Source organism: Pseudorasbora parva, chromosome 2, assembly GCF_024679245.1.
Source record: "Pseudorasbora parva isolate DD20220531a chromosome 2, ASM2467924v1, whole genome shotgun sequence".
NCBI classification, from domain to species: Eukaryota; Metazoa; Chordata; class Actinopteri; order Cypriniformes; family Gobionidae; genus Pseudorasbora; species Pseudorasbora parva.
Genome location: NC_090173.1, coordinates 43,412,161 through 43,425,109, shown reverse-complemented (window position 1 = coordinate 43,425,109; position 12,949 = coordinate 43,412,161). Strand labels below are relative to the sequence as shown.

The 12,949-nt window shown below is 35.8% G+C and overlaps 3 protein-coding genes across 8 annotated transcripts in view; 1 reads left to right on the top strand and 2 right to left on the bottom strand.

The window, feature by feature from the left end:
- Positions 1-78: 78 nt before the first annotated feature.
- Positions 79-2,057, bottom strand: polr3k (polymerase (RNA) III (DNA directed) polypeptide K). Its single transcript, XM_067420613.1, has 3 exons — positions 1,801-2,057; positions 764-851; positions 79-325 (listed from the first exon to the last, which is right to left on the bottom strand). The coding sequence occupies exons 1-3, from the start codon at positions 1,909-1,911 to the stop codon at positions 198-200; spliced, it is 327 nt and encodes a 108-aa protein (XP_067276714.1). The 5' UTR covers positions 1,912-2,057; the 3' UTR covers positions 79-197.
- Positions 2,058-2,232: 175 nt separating this feature from the next.
- On the top strand, positions 2,233-9,794 carry snrnp25 (small nuclear ribonucleoprotein 25). 3 transcript variants are annotated; one of them, XM_067420602.1, is made up of 7 exons: positions 3,185-3,203; positions 4,099-4,136; positions 4,309-4,493; positions 4,634-4,744; positions 4,881-4,934; positions 8,907-9,054; positions 9,175-9,794. In XM_067420602.1, the coding sequence occupies exons 3-7, from the start codon at positions 4,349-4,351 to the stop codon at positions 9,281-9,283; spliced, it is 567 nt and encodes a 188-aa protein (XP_067276703.1). In that variant the 5' UTR covers positions 3,185-3,203; positions 4,099-4,136; positions 4,309-4,348; the 3' UTR covers positions 9,284-9,794. The 3 variants fall into 3 exon arrangements, with proteins under 3 accessions (XP_067276705.1, XP_067276704.1, XP_067276703.1); XM_067420604.1 differs by lacking the exons at positions 4,634-4,744; positions 4,881-4,934; positions 8,907-9,054; positions 9,175-9,794 and adding exons at positions 2,233-2,665; positions 2,785-2,875; positions 2,949-3,054 and having other exon boundaries at positions 3,129-3,203; positions 4,309-4,446; XM_067420603.1 differs by lacking the exons at positions 4,099-4,136; positions 4,309-4,493; positions 4,634-4,744; ... (1 more) ...; positions 8,907-9,054; positions 9,175-9,794 and adding exons at positions 2,233-2,665; positions 2,785-2,875; positions 2,949-3,054; positions 3,278-3,872 and having other exon boundaries at positions 3,129-3,203.
- Positions 9,795-11,137: 1,343 nt separating this feature from the next.
- Positions 11,138-12,949, bottom strand: part of mrtfbb (myocardin related transcription factor Bb) — a 64,615-nt gene continuing 62,803 nt past the window's right edge. For all 4 annotated transcript variants that reach the window (XM_067420589.1, XM_067420590.1, XM_067420591.1 and 1 more), the window contains one exon: positions 11,138-12,935. In XM_067420589.1, the coding sequence (XP_067276690.1) occupies positions 12,478-12,935 (458 nt within the window). In that variant the 3' untranslated portion in view covers positions 11,138-12,477. The remainder of the gene's footprint in view (positions 12,936-12,949) is intronic.

Below are 12,949 nucleotides of genomic sequence, written 5' to 3'. Positions count from 1 at the left end.
TGAGAAGTCATTTTATTACTTGCGCACACACACACACACACAAAGCCCAGAACATCCTGCTCGGTATTGCACACAAGGAATGATACATACGCATTCAACATTTTTAATCTATATTAATGGCATAGTTTTGTCACACACAAAAATAAATATAACATTTTCTATATGAGTCCCAAACAATGTCCAGAGGTACTTGAGATTTAGTCTCTCCAACGATGCCCACATTGTAGATTGCAGCACTTGTAGAAAGTTGTCATTGGTTCATCAGCAGACCTAGTTTGAATCTGCATAAAGTAGGCCCTTGGGTGCTCACATTTTGGACAAGTTTCTTCAAAGAAAAACAAGAAAGAAAGTAAGTTATCATGGGTGTAACAATAAATCGTTACAATATACCATAAAATGCAACAATTTGTATTGTGGTTACTAACAATCTGTATTTGTGTATAGTTCACACAAAATCAATTGCTGCATTTTATAGTATCAGTACTACTGATACATCAAACTACTATATATAATGTTTAATGCAATGGGGGCATATTTGTGGGTCCTGATAATGCCAAACCATTAAAAAAAACTATATCTAGTCAGTGACACAGTGAGCTGTGTCTAAAATAATAGTTTTCAGATGTAGAAACATGTTTATTCTGTCACATTGTGAGTTCAGTATTACATGAGGGCATTTTTACACCCTTAAATGTGTTCAAAAAAAAAATTCAAGTACACTTATTATTTAAAGGAGCATTAGTAATAGGATGCACTGTTTTACCTGCAGTGGAATCCACATTTTCCCAAGCAGCAGAGCCCCCGAGAACATCATCAACCTCCTTCAGCTTGGGGTACTTTCTGTTATTTACCTGTCAGAATAACCAACCATTAACACACATCAGATATATGTTTTATGTTGGCAGCACCTCAAATCAGGGTTTGAAATTAACCTTTTCACTCACCAGCCAATTTGGCTTAAAAAACTATTTAAGTGGCCAGCCATTCATTATGAAATCTGAATTATTACATTGAAAGCTTCGACAGATAATTGCTTTGTTTGCAGATACCATGAGAACAGAATAGAAACAAAATTCTCCAAAACTTTTTTCTTTTCAATTTTAAAACCAGTGTATTCAAATTTTAAAGACATTTAAAGTCCAGTGTTTAAACCCTCTTTATGCTTTGTTTTGCTTGGAACCTCCTTTGGAGGAAATCACATAACTTGCTATCTAGTTTGGCAGGTTATTTTGATTGAGATGTTGCCCACCATGGTTGATTTTAAAACCAGGGATTAACTTTAAACCTGAGGTCTAATTCTAATCCAGATGTCTTTTATCAACCCTTGGTCGACAGAAAGCATGTTTTAGTATGAATGTAATTCAGACATACTACATCCATTGTTATTGCCATGCGATCTAGTGTGTACTCTTTTTCGCTTTACTAAATAGTAGGAAAATATGCATATTTTGGATGCAGCCACTAAATGACAAATAAATAAAGTGAATATTCGATCTTATTTTAAATAAGCTTACACATTGTTCACATCTTACATCAGTTCAAATGGAACATTCACATAGTTTAATGCAAATTAAGTGTCACAAATTGTAGGCGTTATCCTTGTCAAGTGTTCAAAATCACATGTTGTTCACAGGCTACATTTGCATCATTCATCATTTGCAAAGCAATGTTTGAATCAAATGGCCCCCATCACGTCATACTTTAATTTGATCCGAATCGAACGTTAGATTAGTTTTATGCGTTCTATTATCACGTGTCCAAATCAAATGCGTAAATGTTGCGGTGGTAACTTCACATTACCTTCCTCGTGATGTTGTGCACATATGGGCATGTATTACACGCGAATCTGAAGCATCGTTGTCCCTCCTCCACGATTAACACATTACCACAAGTTGGACAAAACAGAAGCATTTCAACGGTTATATATAATATTGAATATTAAACTGGTATTGTTTTTCAGATCCAATTAAAGTTGGTGTTTAGGTTTAGACACGTTCTCATCTCTAGATGCTACCTTACAGGAAGCGCATGATGGTGAATGTGCCTCACATTCTAGGCTCGACGTGAAACTTAATAGAAACACAACGAAACATTGATTATCTGGTATATTCATTTGATATATACCTGGAAATGTCAGCGAATATATAAAAATGTTAAAGTCAAATATTAAAAATGTAAGAATTATGTAGCTAATACCGGAAACGTAGGCGGAACTAAAGTTTGGTGCATCACAGAAGTGTTCCGATAGCATTCCGTGTTTGTAACGTTAACGTAAATAGATATGAAGAAAACTGTTGATGTTACAGTTTCATCAAAAATAATTTCCGCAAAATGCCTAGTGTATTATTTCTAAATTATATTTATATTCACTGATAACTTAGGAACGAGCCTGGCACTTTTATAAGTCGTTTATTTCTGTATATTCTCAAAACAAGACGTTTTCGCTTATTTTCTGCTAAAAATGGATGAATTAAAGGAAGAAAGCCTACAGCATGCCGCCGTGGCTGATTTGGGGGAGAAACCCGTTGTAGATGAAATTAAAGGGGAGCCAGAAGAGGAAGAAGAGGATGAGGAGGCATTGCCACATTCTGAATTTCTTGACATCTTTGAGGAAGGCTTGGCTCTGATAGTCCAGGACCCTTTACTGTGTGACTTACCAATTCAGGTGTGCCATAAAATAGCAGTTTTTATTTGAATAATGTTAAAAATGTTAATTACTTTCTACAGAAAATGTAGACTTTATCTTTTTCTGCTCTCTGAAATCTTGATGTTCCACCCGCTCAGGTCACACTGGAGGAGGTGAACTCTCAGGTGGCTCTGGAATATGGTCAGGCCATGACTGTTCGCATTTGTAAACCTGATGGAGAAGTCATGCGTGAGTTTTTTTGGAGTCAGTCTGACTTGTTATATACATTTATTGATTCTAACTGGAGCAAATCTCTTCATAGCTATTGTGGTCGTGCAGTCTGCTACTGTTCTGGATCTCAAAAAAGCCATTCAAAGATATATGGAGCTGAAACAGCAGCGAGAGGGAGGTGTCAAGCACATCAGCTGGTAAGACATAAAAAATGTGCCGGCTAGGTTTTATTTTGTCAAAACGTTTTTCCTAATCTACTTGCCTGGTTTAGGAAATACGTGTGGAGGACATTTCATCTGGTCTTCAACGGGGAAAAATTAGAAGATGACAAGACAAAGCTGAAGGAGTGAGTCCATGTGCTTTGAATTACTATGATCGTTTTTGATGTGATTAAATATTACTGTTTTCTTCTATTCTCAGCTACGGGATCAGGAACAGAGATGAAGTGACGTTTTTGAAGAAATTGAAGAAAAAATGAACAGGGACCATTGCCAGGCCCTTTTTTATCACGCTAATTTGTAAATAAGTATTTAAATGTAAAGATCATCCAAAAGTTAAAACTCATCCTCCTGGCATACCAAACCCTTTAGGTTGTTATTTTGCGTGAAACAAACGTTTTGCCCCCAAATGATTTTTAACCTCTTTTCCACACAACAACATTTAAGTGACCAAAGCTGTCTAACTTTAAAAATAAAAATCAACCAAAGGAAATTTTTTGATGAACAACGACCTAAATAAGTCATATAACTTAAAGAGATTTGGAATGTAGTGTAGTAGCCATTTTGTTTTACTAAACAAACAGACAAAAAAAAAAAAAAACAGACATGCAAATGGAGGGATGCAAATATTGGCTAGACCTACTTAATGAAGACACTGTTATTAATGTAAACATTGTACATCCACAAAACTATATCTTATTCACTGTATTTACAGGTCTTATGAAGTGCTTTATATTTGTGTGATTTAATGTTGCTTTTATATTGATCAAAATAATAAAATCTAAACATGATTAAAATAGTTTTTAAGAGTGCTGTTTTTCCCCTTGTTGTTGTTATTTTAATATTATAATAAACAATATAGTGACACCAGACCTGATGCAAAACGACCCCTGTAATGTCATGACATGACATGATATGAATTTAGTCAAATACAAGTAAACCACACACTTTAAATATTGCAAACATGTTCCTTGTACTGTTACACTACAGTATGACCATCCTCTTATTTCCTTTATACTGCAGTGTGAAGAGTGACTGATGAGACATAACAGCTCACATGGGTAACTACTTATGTCATTTTTACTTAAAGCAGATACTTACTGTCCCTTCACATTGTTAAATAGTGTTTTTTATATAAGAAAAAAATACAATTTCTGTTGAATAGTTCTCCTGTATTACTGACTAGATGCTCTCATTAAGTTCTGTTGTGAAGCCGTACTGCATCTCTTTCAGAGAGGACACTGTATGAAGGTTTGTGAGCTGTCGTCTCAACATGCCTCAACAATCTGATGATCATTTGTCGAATGTCTTTGAGGAGCTGAACAAGCTGTCCTTCCGAAGACAGCAGCTCACGGACAGACGCAATGTCCTGGCCTTGCTCATCCAATTTAAGCGGAACAACGGCCAAAATGAGCAACGTTAGTACAATTCGATGGAACTATTCATTATCCGATTTACAAATGAAGCCAATGGAATATATGTGAATATGATGGTTTGAATATAGCAGACTTACAGGAATGCACTGATCTTACTCTCAATATGTCTTTGTGACCAACAGAGTATTCCAAAGAAACCGGAGAACTTCAAAACATTGACGAGGAGCTTAAAGTTCTCTCTGAGAGGAAGATTGAACTCGAGAAAGTGCAAGAAGCGGACTCTCATTTAATAGGTAAAATGACACTTCATTATTTTGCTATCTTGAAACGTTTTTAGCCACGTACACTAAAACATTTGGAAACTGACCTTCGTATTCAAAGGACTTTTTAAAAGTATAGTTGTCATAGGTTTGTATGTTTTTTTTCCAGACACAACTAAGTCCTCTAGCGACATATTTATAGACAATCCACCTTCGCATCCAGGTAAGTAAACTTTTAATGTAACACTTAATAATGTTCTATTTGTTGACATTAGTTAACTACAATAGTAAACATTATAGTATTATAGTTTGTAATAAATATAGTGGAATAAAGTATCCACATATTATTTGCAAATAGTTAATTAATAGTTTATAAACTGTAGTTATTACATTAATAGACTATGTACAAATAGTGAGTTCCTTATTCATTGTTACTGTAAATAACAGATTATTATTGTTTAATTAGCTCATATGTATAGTTCTCACTTCACATTCATATTCAGTGTTCTTTAAAATGTTTAAATATATATCAAGCCTATCCCCAAGGCTAAACATAACCATAAATAACTAAAAGAATTTTGTCAAAATGAATTACATACAAATACATCAAATTTTTTTTTTTTTTGTATTTATATAGCACAAAAACAGCAAACATGTTTGACCAAAGTGCTGAACAAAACACAATGATAAGTTCACAATGAATTAAAAGCCAAAGGAAAAAAAAAAAGTTTTAAGAGAAGACTTGAAAACTGTTAAAGACTGTTCCGCAGCCTAGGAACGGCAATAGCAAAGGCTCTTCTATGCTTTATTCGTGATCTGGGGACAGACAGAAGTCTCTTATCACCAGACCTCAGATTTAGTGTGGGATTGTGTGGATGGAGTAGCTTGGACAAATAGTTCGGTGCCAGATTACTTAAGGATTTAAAGCCAAAGAGTAAAATTTGGAACTTCGCAGCGGCATTTTGTACTAATTGGAGTCGAGCAATAGAGTATTTGGACATGCCATAAAAGAGAGTTGCAATAATCCAGCAGGATGAAGTAAAGCAAGGTAATTCATGTCAATGCGTCTGCTCCTGGAGTTTCCATGAAGGCCAAAGACTTATAATCTCGGTTTAAGATTCATTCAGGAAGTAAATACAAGGAAAAACGAATGGGTGTGAGAATTGAACCCTGCGGTACTCCACAGGATAGTTGAGCAGCTGAGGAAGAATAATTACCCACTCTAACAGACAAACGTATATTCTTTAAATATGATTTAAACCAACTGAGGACAGTTCCCTGAATGGCCACAAAACGGGAACGGGATCTAGTCGGGATAGGAGAATTTTTGGTCAACTAAAAGCCGAGGTTAGGTCTAACAGTACGAGTCACCAGAGTCTAATGTGATTTCATGCATTCTGACTTATTTACACTTTTAAAGAGTTGGATTTTATGTGGTTTCCGCCACTAAATAAAAAAAAAGAAAATAAAAAAGATTAATTGTGAGTAAAGAGTAAATTTATCTCAGAATTCTGACTTTTTTCCCCTCACAATTGCAAGTTATAAAGTCACAATTCTGATACAAAAACAAAGTTAAAATTGAAATAAAGTTAAAATTCTGACTGAGGAAAAGTCTGAATTGTAACTTTATATCACGCAATTGTGAGTTTATATCTCAGAATTCTGACTTTACAACTCCAATAAAGTCCAATTACTCTTTATTTTTTATTTAGTGGCGGAAACAGGCTTCCATACCTTTCGGATTCAAACAGGTTTCGGAACGTGTATATGGCCATGTACTACGGAGCCCCGCACATCACCTATAGGAGAAAAAAAAAAACACTCCGTGCCAACGGTTTTGCAATCCGTTCCTTCGGTTTGTAAACTGTGATCATGATTTCTTAAACTGTTCCCTTAGATTAATCCAATCTTTGCAGCAGATTCAACCAGGCCACCTATTACGGTGCGATGCATAGACTATTGTAAATAAATAATCGTTATTTTACAAAATGGAGATAAAAATCGCAAATTTAACACTTAAAATATGAAGAATTTCTTCATACTTAGACCAAGGTCAAAGTATAATGTTGAATTTGTCCAAATCTGTCCATCCTACAGGAACGAATGTGAGTTTGAGTTGAGAGAGAGAGAGAGAGAGAGAGAGAGAGAGAGAGAGAGAGAGAGAGAGAGAGAGAGAGAGAGAGAGAGAGAGAGAGAGAGAGAATTTTAGTCATTATTTTTATCTTTTAAAGTCCATTTTGGGGAAAAAAGCATAGTATAATAAAATCACCAAAACAAGTCTTCATGTTAAGAATGAATATGTATTGAACATCATCCTGCCCAGGGACCGCAGATGCAAATTAGCTATCTTAGCTAACTCTGCCACAACATTTGTGTTGTGTATGGTCCCTGTTAAATAAATAAACTAATAGTACACAAACATTTCTAAAACTGTAAAAACTTTTTTTTTTTATAAATAAAACATCATGTATTAAGTGCACCCCTTTATAATCATACATTAAAAATAATTAATAAGTAAAAACATGTGTTGTTGTTGTTATTATTATAGTTATTATTTGCATATTGTTGCATTTAAGCTACATGCCTTTAGAAGAAGAAAAGAGGAACAAAGAAATGAAAAGTCAGTCATAATACACAAGCCATGCAGGTTTATTATAAGTTATAAGATTATTACAAGTTATAAGATTATTACAATTAAAGATTTTGGCGCACAAAATTCTTATTAAATCGTTGTATTCCAGAGAATCACTGCAGTTATATAATTTGATGAATAATACACAATAAAACAATAAGATTTATTAACACCTGGGAGTTTGCTGTTCTTCTTCTTAAATTAATCCGTAAGTACAGTTTTTACAAACCCGTGCGTACGGATTGTGAAAGCATGTGCACGGATTGTGATTTTGTGGGAACGGATTTAAAAACCGAGGGTATGGTTTGCAAAATCTGAACGCACGGATCGGAAATTCGTGGGTACGGTTTATTAATCCATGAGTACGATTTATTAAACCGAGGGAACAGTTTAAGAATTCGTGTTTACGGTTTATAAACTGAGGGAACGGATTGCAGAACCGTTGGCACGGATTGTTTTTTTTCTCCTATAGGTGACGTCCCGGACTCCATAGCCATGCATTAGCTACGTCAAAATGAGTGGAATTCCAAGTATGGACACTTCTCTATAAAGAGCGCGAGCGACTGCGAGAGTGAGAGTGAGAGCAGCGCGCCCATCAACGAGCTTATTTCGGGTCATGGGAGCTGTCGTCAGTGCTTTGCTTTGCAATTGTGTTTGTTTTTGTTCCCTGTCACGAGATGAAACTGCATCAAAATATCTGTTTCGTTGACAATCGGCGCACAAGTGCATAACGTTATCCAGGGAGGGATTGCTACAAATGTATCGTGTGCACGTGTTTGTCATGGGTGTGTCTCTTTAGCTCCGCCAACTTCAGTCCTCCACCACGAGCTCGGTCGTTTTCGGAAAGAGTCGGTACAGCTTATCTTTTATGACTTTTATAAATCTTATAAAACTAAAGACTTTTTTGAGATATGAAGGATGCAGTACTACTCTGTAGGTACTCAAGATTAACTTGCGTTAATGAAGTAAGTACAGTGGGAAAAAAATATGAATAGCTCATTGTTAGTTAATGCTGGTTATGCATTAACTAATGTTAACTAAATAGTTAGCATTTTTACAATCATTTTAAATTATTGAGACAAGTGACAACTATAGTCAAACCAAAAATTATTCAGACACCAGATATAATTTTTTACTAATGTGTGCAGGACACAGGACACTATAGTTCATATGTAAGTGAGGATGGCAAAATAAAGGAGACATATTATACCCAAATATTCTGCATCCAGTGGACCACCAGAAAAACTGATAACAATTTGTGACCAAACTTGTTTTTACACCACAGACTGCACAACATGAAGCATTGCTTTGTGATTGGTTGACCTAAATTGGTATTGTGTGGTATAATTTTGTGCTTAAATTTAACAGTTGACAGCTGATTGTAACCCATTAAATAACTTTCTATCAAATATAGGCCTATCTGACATTATCAAGATAAATTTGTTCTGACACAGTTTGCCATATTTTATCACCATTCTCTAAACTAGCAAATAAACAATGTTTTGACTGTACGTAAATACAAAATACAAGCTTCCTGAAAGCGGCTTTTGTTTGTTTTCTCAGCTCCGGAGGTTATTTTGGATGTCAAGCAACTTCCTCGACACTCCTCTCAGACACAGTGTCCGTTCTGTCGCCAATACATAACCACAGAAGTCATGACCAAAGCTGGTAGTGTGACTTATCTTACGTGTTTCATTTCTATTGTTTTTTGGTGAGTTGAACTCTGATATCTGCCTGATATTTCGCTTTATTTATTCTCGTTTATGTCCATTAGCATTGTCTTTCAATCATATGTGACATCTTTTGTTGTTTTTGACCGTTTCTTGTGTAGTTGTGTAGCTGGCTGCTGTCTAATCCCGTTCTGCGTGGATTCCTGCAAAGACGTCATTCACAAATGTCCAAAATGTCGCAGTAACATACACACGTGCAAAAAGTTCTGAGGTGTGGAACTTTTGATAATGTCAATTGAACTGAATCATCAGCATCTGTGCTGTCGCACACAACTAAGGCAGCTGGAATTGTTTCGGAGACGTCATCCTAGACTTTTTACAGGGACAATCCCCATGGAATTACCTGTGTGCCTTTCTAACAGGATGCAATTGTGATATCCGATATTGTTTACTCTCTGCAGGGACCAAGCCAACCTTTCGGTTAACCTTTAAACAGTCCAGAACTATCCAATCCGAAAGGAAAACGGAGTATGTCTTCCGGTTTGAACTTCAACGCTACATTTTTATTTTGGGTTTTTATTTAAACAACAAACACTATCAGGAATATAAAAACTGGACGTGATACTTTGTGAGAAAATTCCTGATTGTTTATGGATGTAATGGAGTAGGAGTTCTTCATCTGATAAAAAGAAATTCTAACTTTTTCTATCTTGTTTTGTAGACCATAAGTTACGAATTCCTTTGAGAAAAATATTATCCCTGGTAAAATGTCAAATGTTAAGTTTATTTATTGTGTTGTTGGCTTTCTTTGGACCATAACTGAGGTTTTTCGGGGCTAGATCATGGTTCCGTGCTTTGGAGGGACAAACAAGTCATTTCAGTGGCTTCATATGGAAACATTTTAATGATAAAAGGCTGTATATATACAATAAAGATATGTACAAAGATAACCTCAAAAGATATATACAGTTGCACAAATACATTTGAATAAAAATGTATATTGTAAAAATATATACACTGTGCAAAATATGAGGCATATGTTCCACATCGCACTTCAATGGGTAATTTTTCAAATATTTCTCTTTTTTTTACCTCTTCAAAACAAATAGCAATTAATCTGATGGCCTAATGATAGAATTTTCTATTTTTTCCACAGCAGAAAATGTGAGATATATATGTATATATATGTCAGAACTGCATAAATGCAGTAAAATGCATAAAAAATTGTCCTTTGATAAGATTTACACATTTCAATTAATAGTAAAATGTCATTACATTGATTTAAATAATCTACATATTAGAACTGAACAATCCTTAATTCAATTAAATTTGATAGTTTTGATATTTTACTATTAATTAAAATGCGTAAATATAAAAAAAGGCTACATTTTTATTACAAAAGTAAAGGTTGTTGGTCTCTGACAGAGACAGAATTATGGTAAATTCATTTCTAAATATAGAAATACATTTGTTCATTTTGACGTTTGGATATAAAAATGATTGTCTGAGTTCATGTTCAGAACAAGGTCAAGTAAATGCATTATTTGGCATATTTTCACAAAGTGCCTAGGGGAAAATCAGTTATTATATTATTATCTGTTATTTGTGAAACACTGCAAAGAAACATTTCTTAAGAGTAATGCATCCAAAGGAAGATTAAAAAAATCTTTTTCAAAACGTTCCAGCAGATGTCGCTACATTGTCACATTTCATAGAAAAAAAACAACAAAAAAACATACTTTAATCTTAGAAATAACTAGAGAACATGAGGTTTAGGTACATTCACAAAGGCATGTCATCTGCCAGCTGTACTTCAGTGGTTTTGTAGAAAGAAGATTGAATTCTGTGAAATATAGTGAATTTAGACCAGCAGTTCATCTACATCCAAAGGAAACGTCATCTCATCTGCAGTAAAGAGTCTGACCAATCAAAATTCAGCTGCTCTCCGATGTCATTCTGATCGCTTCATATGAATATGGACATTTCACTGGTCCAGTTAGTGTTGTTTTCCTGGTCAAGTAACAACAGTATCAGTTCAGCTGGTCTGTAAGAGCTAAATTGTCTCCACACTATCTCTACTATTTTGTTAGAGATAATAATGGCCCCTAATCTCCCTCCCTCCCTCCCTCTATTTGGCCCCATGCTGGGTTTGGTAAACAAACTTGCTCTGACCTTCCCCAGTTCATGGATTAAATAAATGCGAATGTTTCAGACAATAAATGTCATTAGTTAGCTGCCACAATTTCGAGTACCCTAATGCAACGGCTAACAGGTCATTGACCATGGAAGTTGATAGTGAATGCAAATGAGACGCTAAACCGGGTGATGTCACATTTGGAACATTTTCCATGGCACAATGTTTCTATCAAAAAACTCTAAGATTCACAAACTCTGTGTTAAAAGGGATAGTTCACTCCAAAATTACAATTCCGTCATCATTTACTCACCGTCATGTTGTTAAAAACTTACATGGCTTCTTTCTTCAGCACAAAACAAGATATTTTATAGAATGTTTCAGCTGCTTTTACCAGCTGGGTAGCCTTTGGGATTTCATTGAACCATTTAAGCTCCAAAAGGGACATGAAGGTAATGTGAAATGGATCCACATCAATGACTTTTTATGATCGAAATTTAAGTCATGTTGTTTACATAGATCAGACTTAAGCAGATTATAGAAAAAACAGGAAATGTATGGGTTTTTGATCAAAAATGTACAAAATTAAATTGTATTTGAATTAAAAATTAACCTACACATAGCTGAATCGTTCTATATTGCATTTAGAAAAAAGTAGTTGAATGCCAACCTGGTCAAGTCGTATGGATACCGTGCTACCTTATGTCCTCTTTGGAGCTTGAACATTTTGAAACGGCTGTGTTCCAGATACAAATTTAGAATTTACAAATAAGAATAATAGAGCTGGATGAACTATCCCTTTGATTTCCAAAACTAGAGTTTATAGACAACGTAACTAGCAAAGGCACAATGATTGTACGTATAATCCTTACTTTCCCCAAAATATGTGATATGAATCTAAAATATATTCCATCGATTCAAAGTAGTTATACTAATCACAAACTAAAAAAAGCAACATTCTAACAATCTATATAATATAGGCCAGCAGTTTCAAAGACTGCTTCAAAATATGAAAAGCAGAAGTTCACTGCCTAAATACATAGGTGAAAAAAGTGTCTCTACATTCTTTTTCTGCCTTGAAAGGTGTTGGTGACAATAACAGCAAAACAAACCTGCACTTATAGGCACAAATGAGAAAAGCAGATAACTATTGATGGTCACATCCGTTTGGATTGTGGTTTGCGCACAGAGAATCACTCCAGATCCACGGATGCCAAGAAGGCTGAACTACTGAGCTCTACAAGAGTCTGACTGCTCACCGCATGTCAGTTAATGGTCCCTCAGGTCAAGAGATCTTTTCAGTGTCTCCAGTCTTGATCCCTTTGTGAGCTCAGTCCCAGTGCAACTGTAGATCAGTCGAGTCCAAGAAATCCGATGAAAAGACAGTCGGAGAGGAGATTCCAGCAGGACCTGGGATTGTAAGGTCCAACCACTCCATGTTGTCAAGACCTGTGTCTTGTAGATGGAGGCTGGATGGCCCCATGTCACTGAAGGTTAGATCTGAAGTGTCCATAGGGGAGTGGGGCCGCTCCAGCAGCTGGCTTTTGAGTTCCTCCATCAGTCTCTGGGACTGTGACTCAGCGTCCTCCAGCAGGGCCTCCAACTGGTTATCAGAGGCCAGGGCCACCTGGCTAGGTGGAGGTGCTTGGGTCTGATTAGGCGTGCGGGCTACGTGTATCTGTGGGGGAGGACGTGACAGCACAGTGTTGATGGGCAGGGTGGTGATGTTTACCGTCACTGGCTGAAGTTTATCCAGAGAAGGATCATGCCTGGCTAGAGGGGATATTTCTGGTAGGGAAAGC

What these genes read in the sequence shown, in the direction of transcription:
- polr3k (XM_067420613.1), bottom strand. Translation starts at nt 1,911, where the DNA reads ATGCTTCTGTTTTGTCCAACTTGTGGTAATGTGTTAATCGTGGAGGAG. An exon ending in TGCACAACATCACGAGGAAG is followed by an intron (nt 852 to 1,800) that starts GTAATGTGAAGT and finishes TTATTCTGACAG; the next exon opens with GTAAATAACAGAAAGTACCC. An exon ending in AAATGTGGATTCCACTGCAG is followed by an intron (nt 326 to 763) that starts GTAAAACAGTGC and finishes TTTTCTTTGAAG; the next exon opens with AAACTTGTCCAAAATGTGAG.
- snrnp25 (XM_067420602.1), top strand. Translation starts at nt 4,349, where the DNA reads ATGCCTCAACAATCTGATGATCATTTGTCGAATGTCTTTGAGGAGCTG. An exon ending in CAACGGCCAAAATGAGCAAC is followed by an intron (nt 4,494 to 4,633) that starts GTTAGTACAATT and finishes TGTGACCAACAG; the next exon opens with AGTATTCCAAAGAAACCGGA. An exon ending in CAATCCACCTTCGCATCCAG is followed by an intron (nt 4,935 to 8,906) that starts GTAAGTAAACTT and finishes TTGTTTTCTCAG; the next exon opens with CTCCGGAGGTTATTTTGGAT.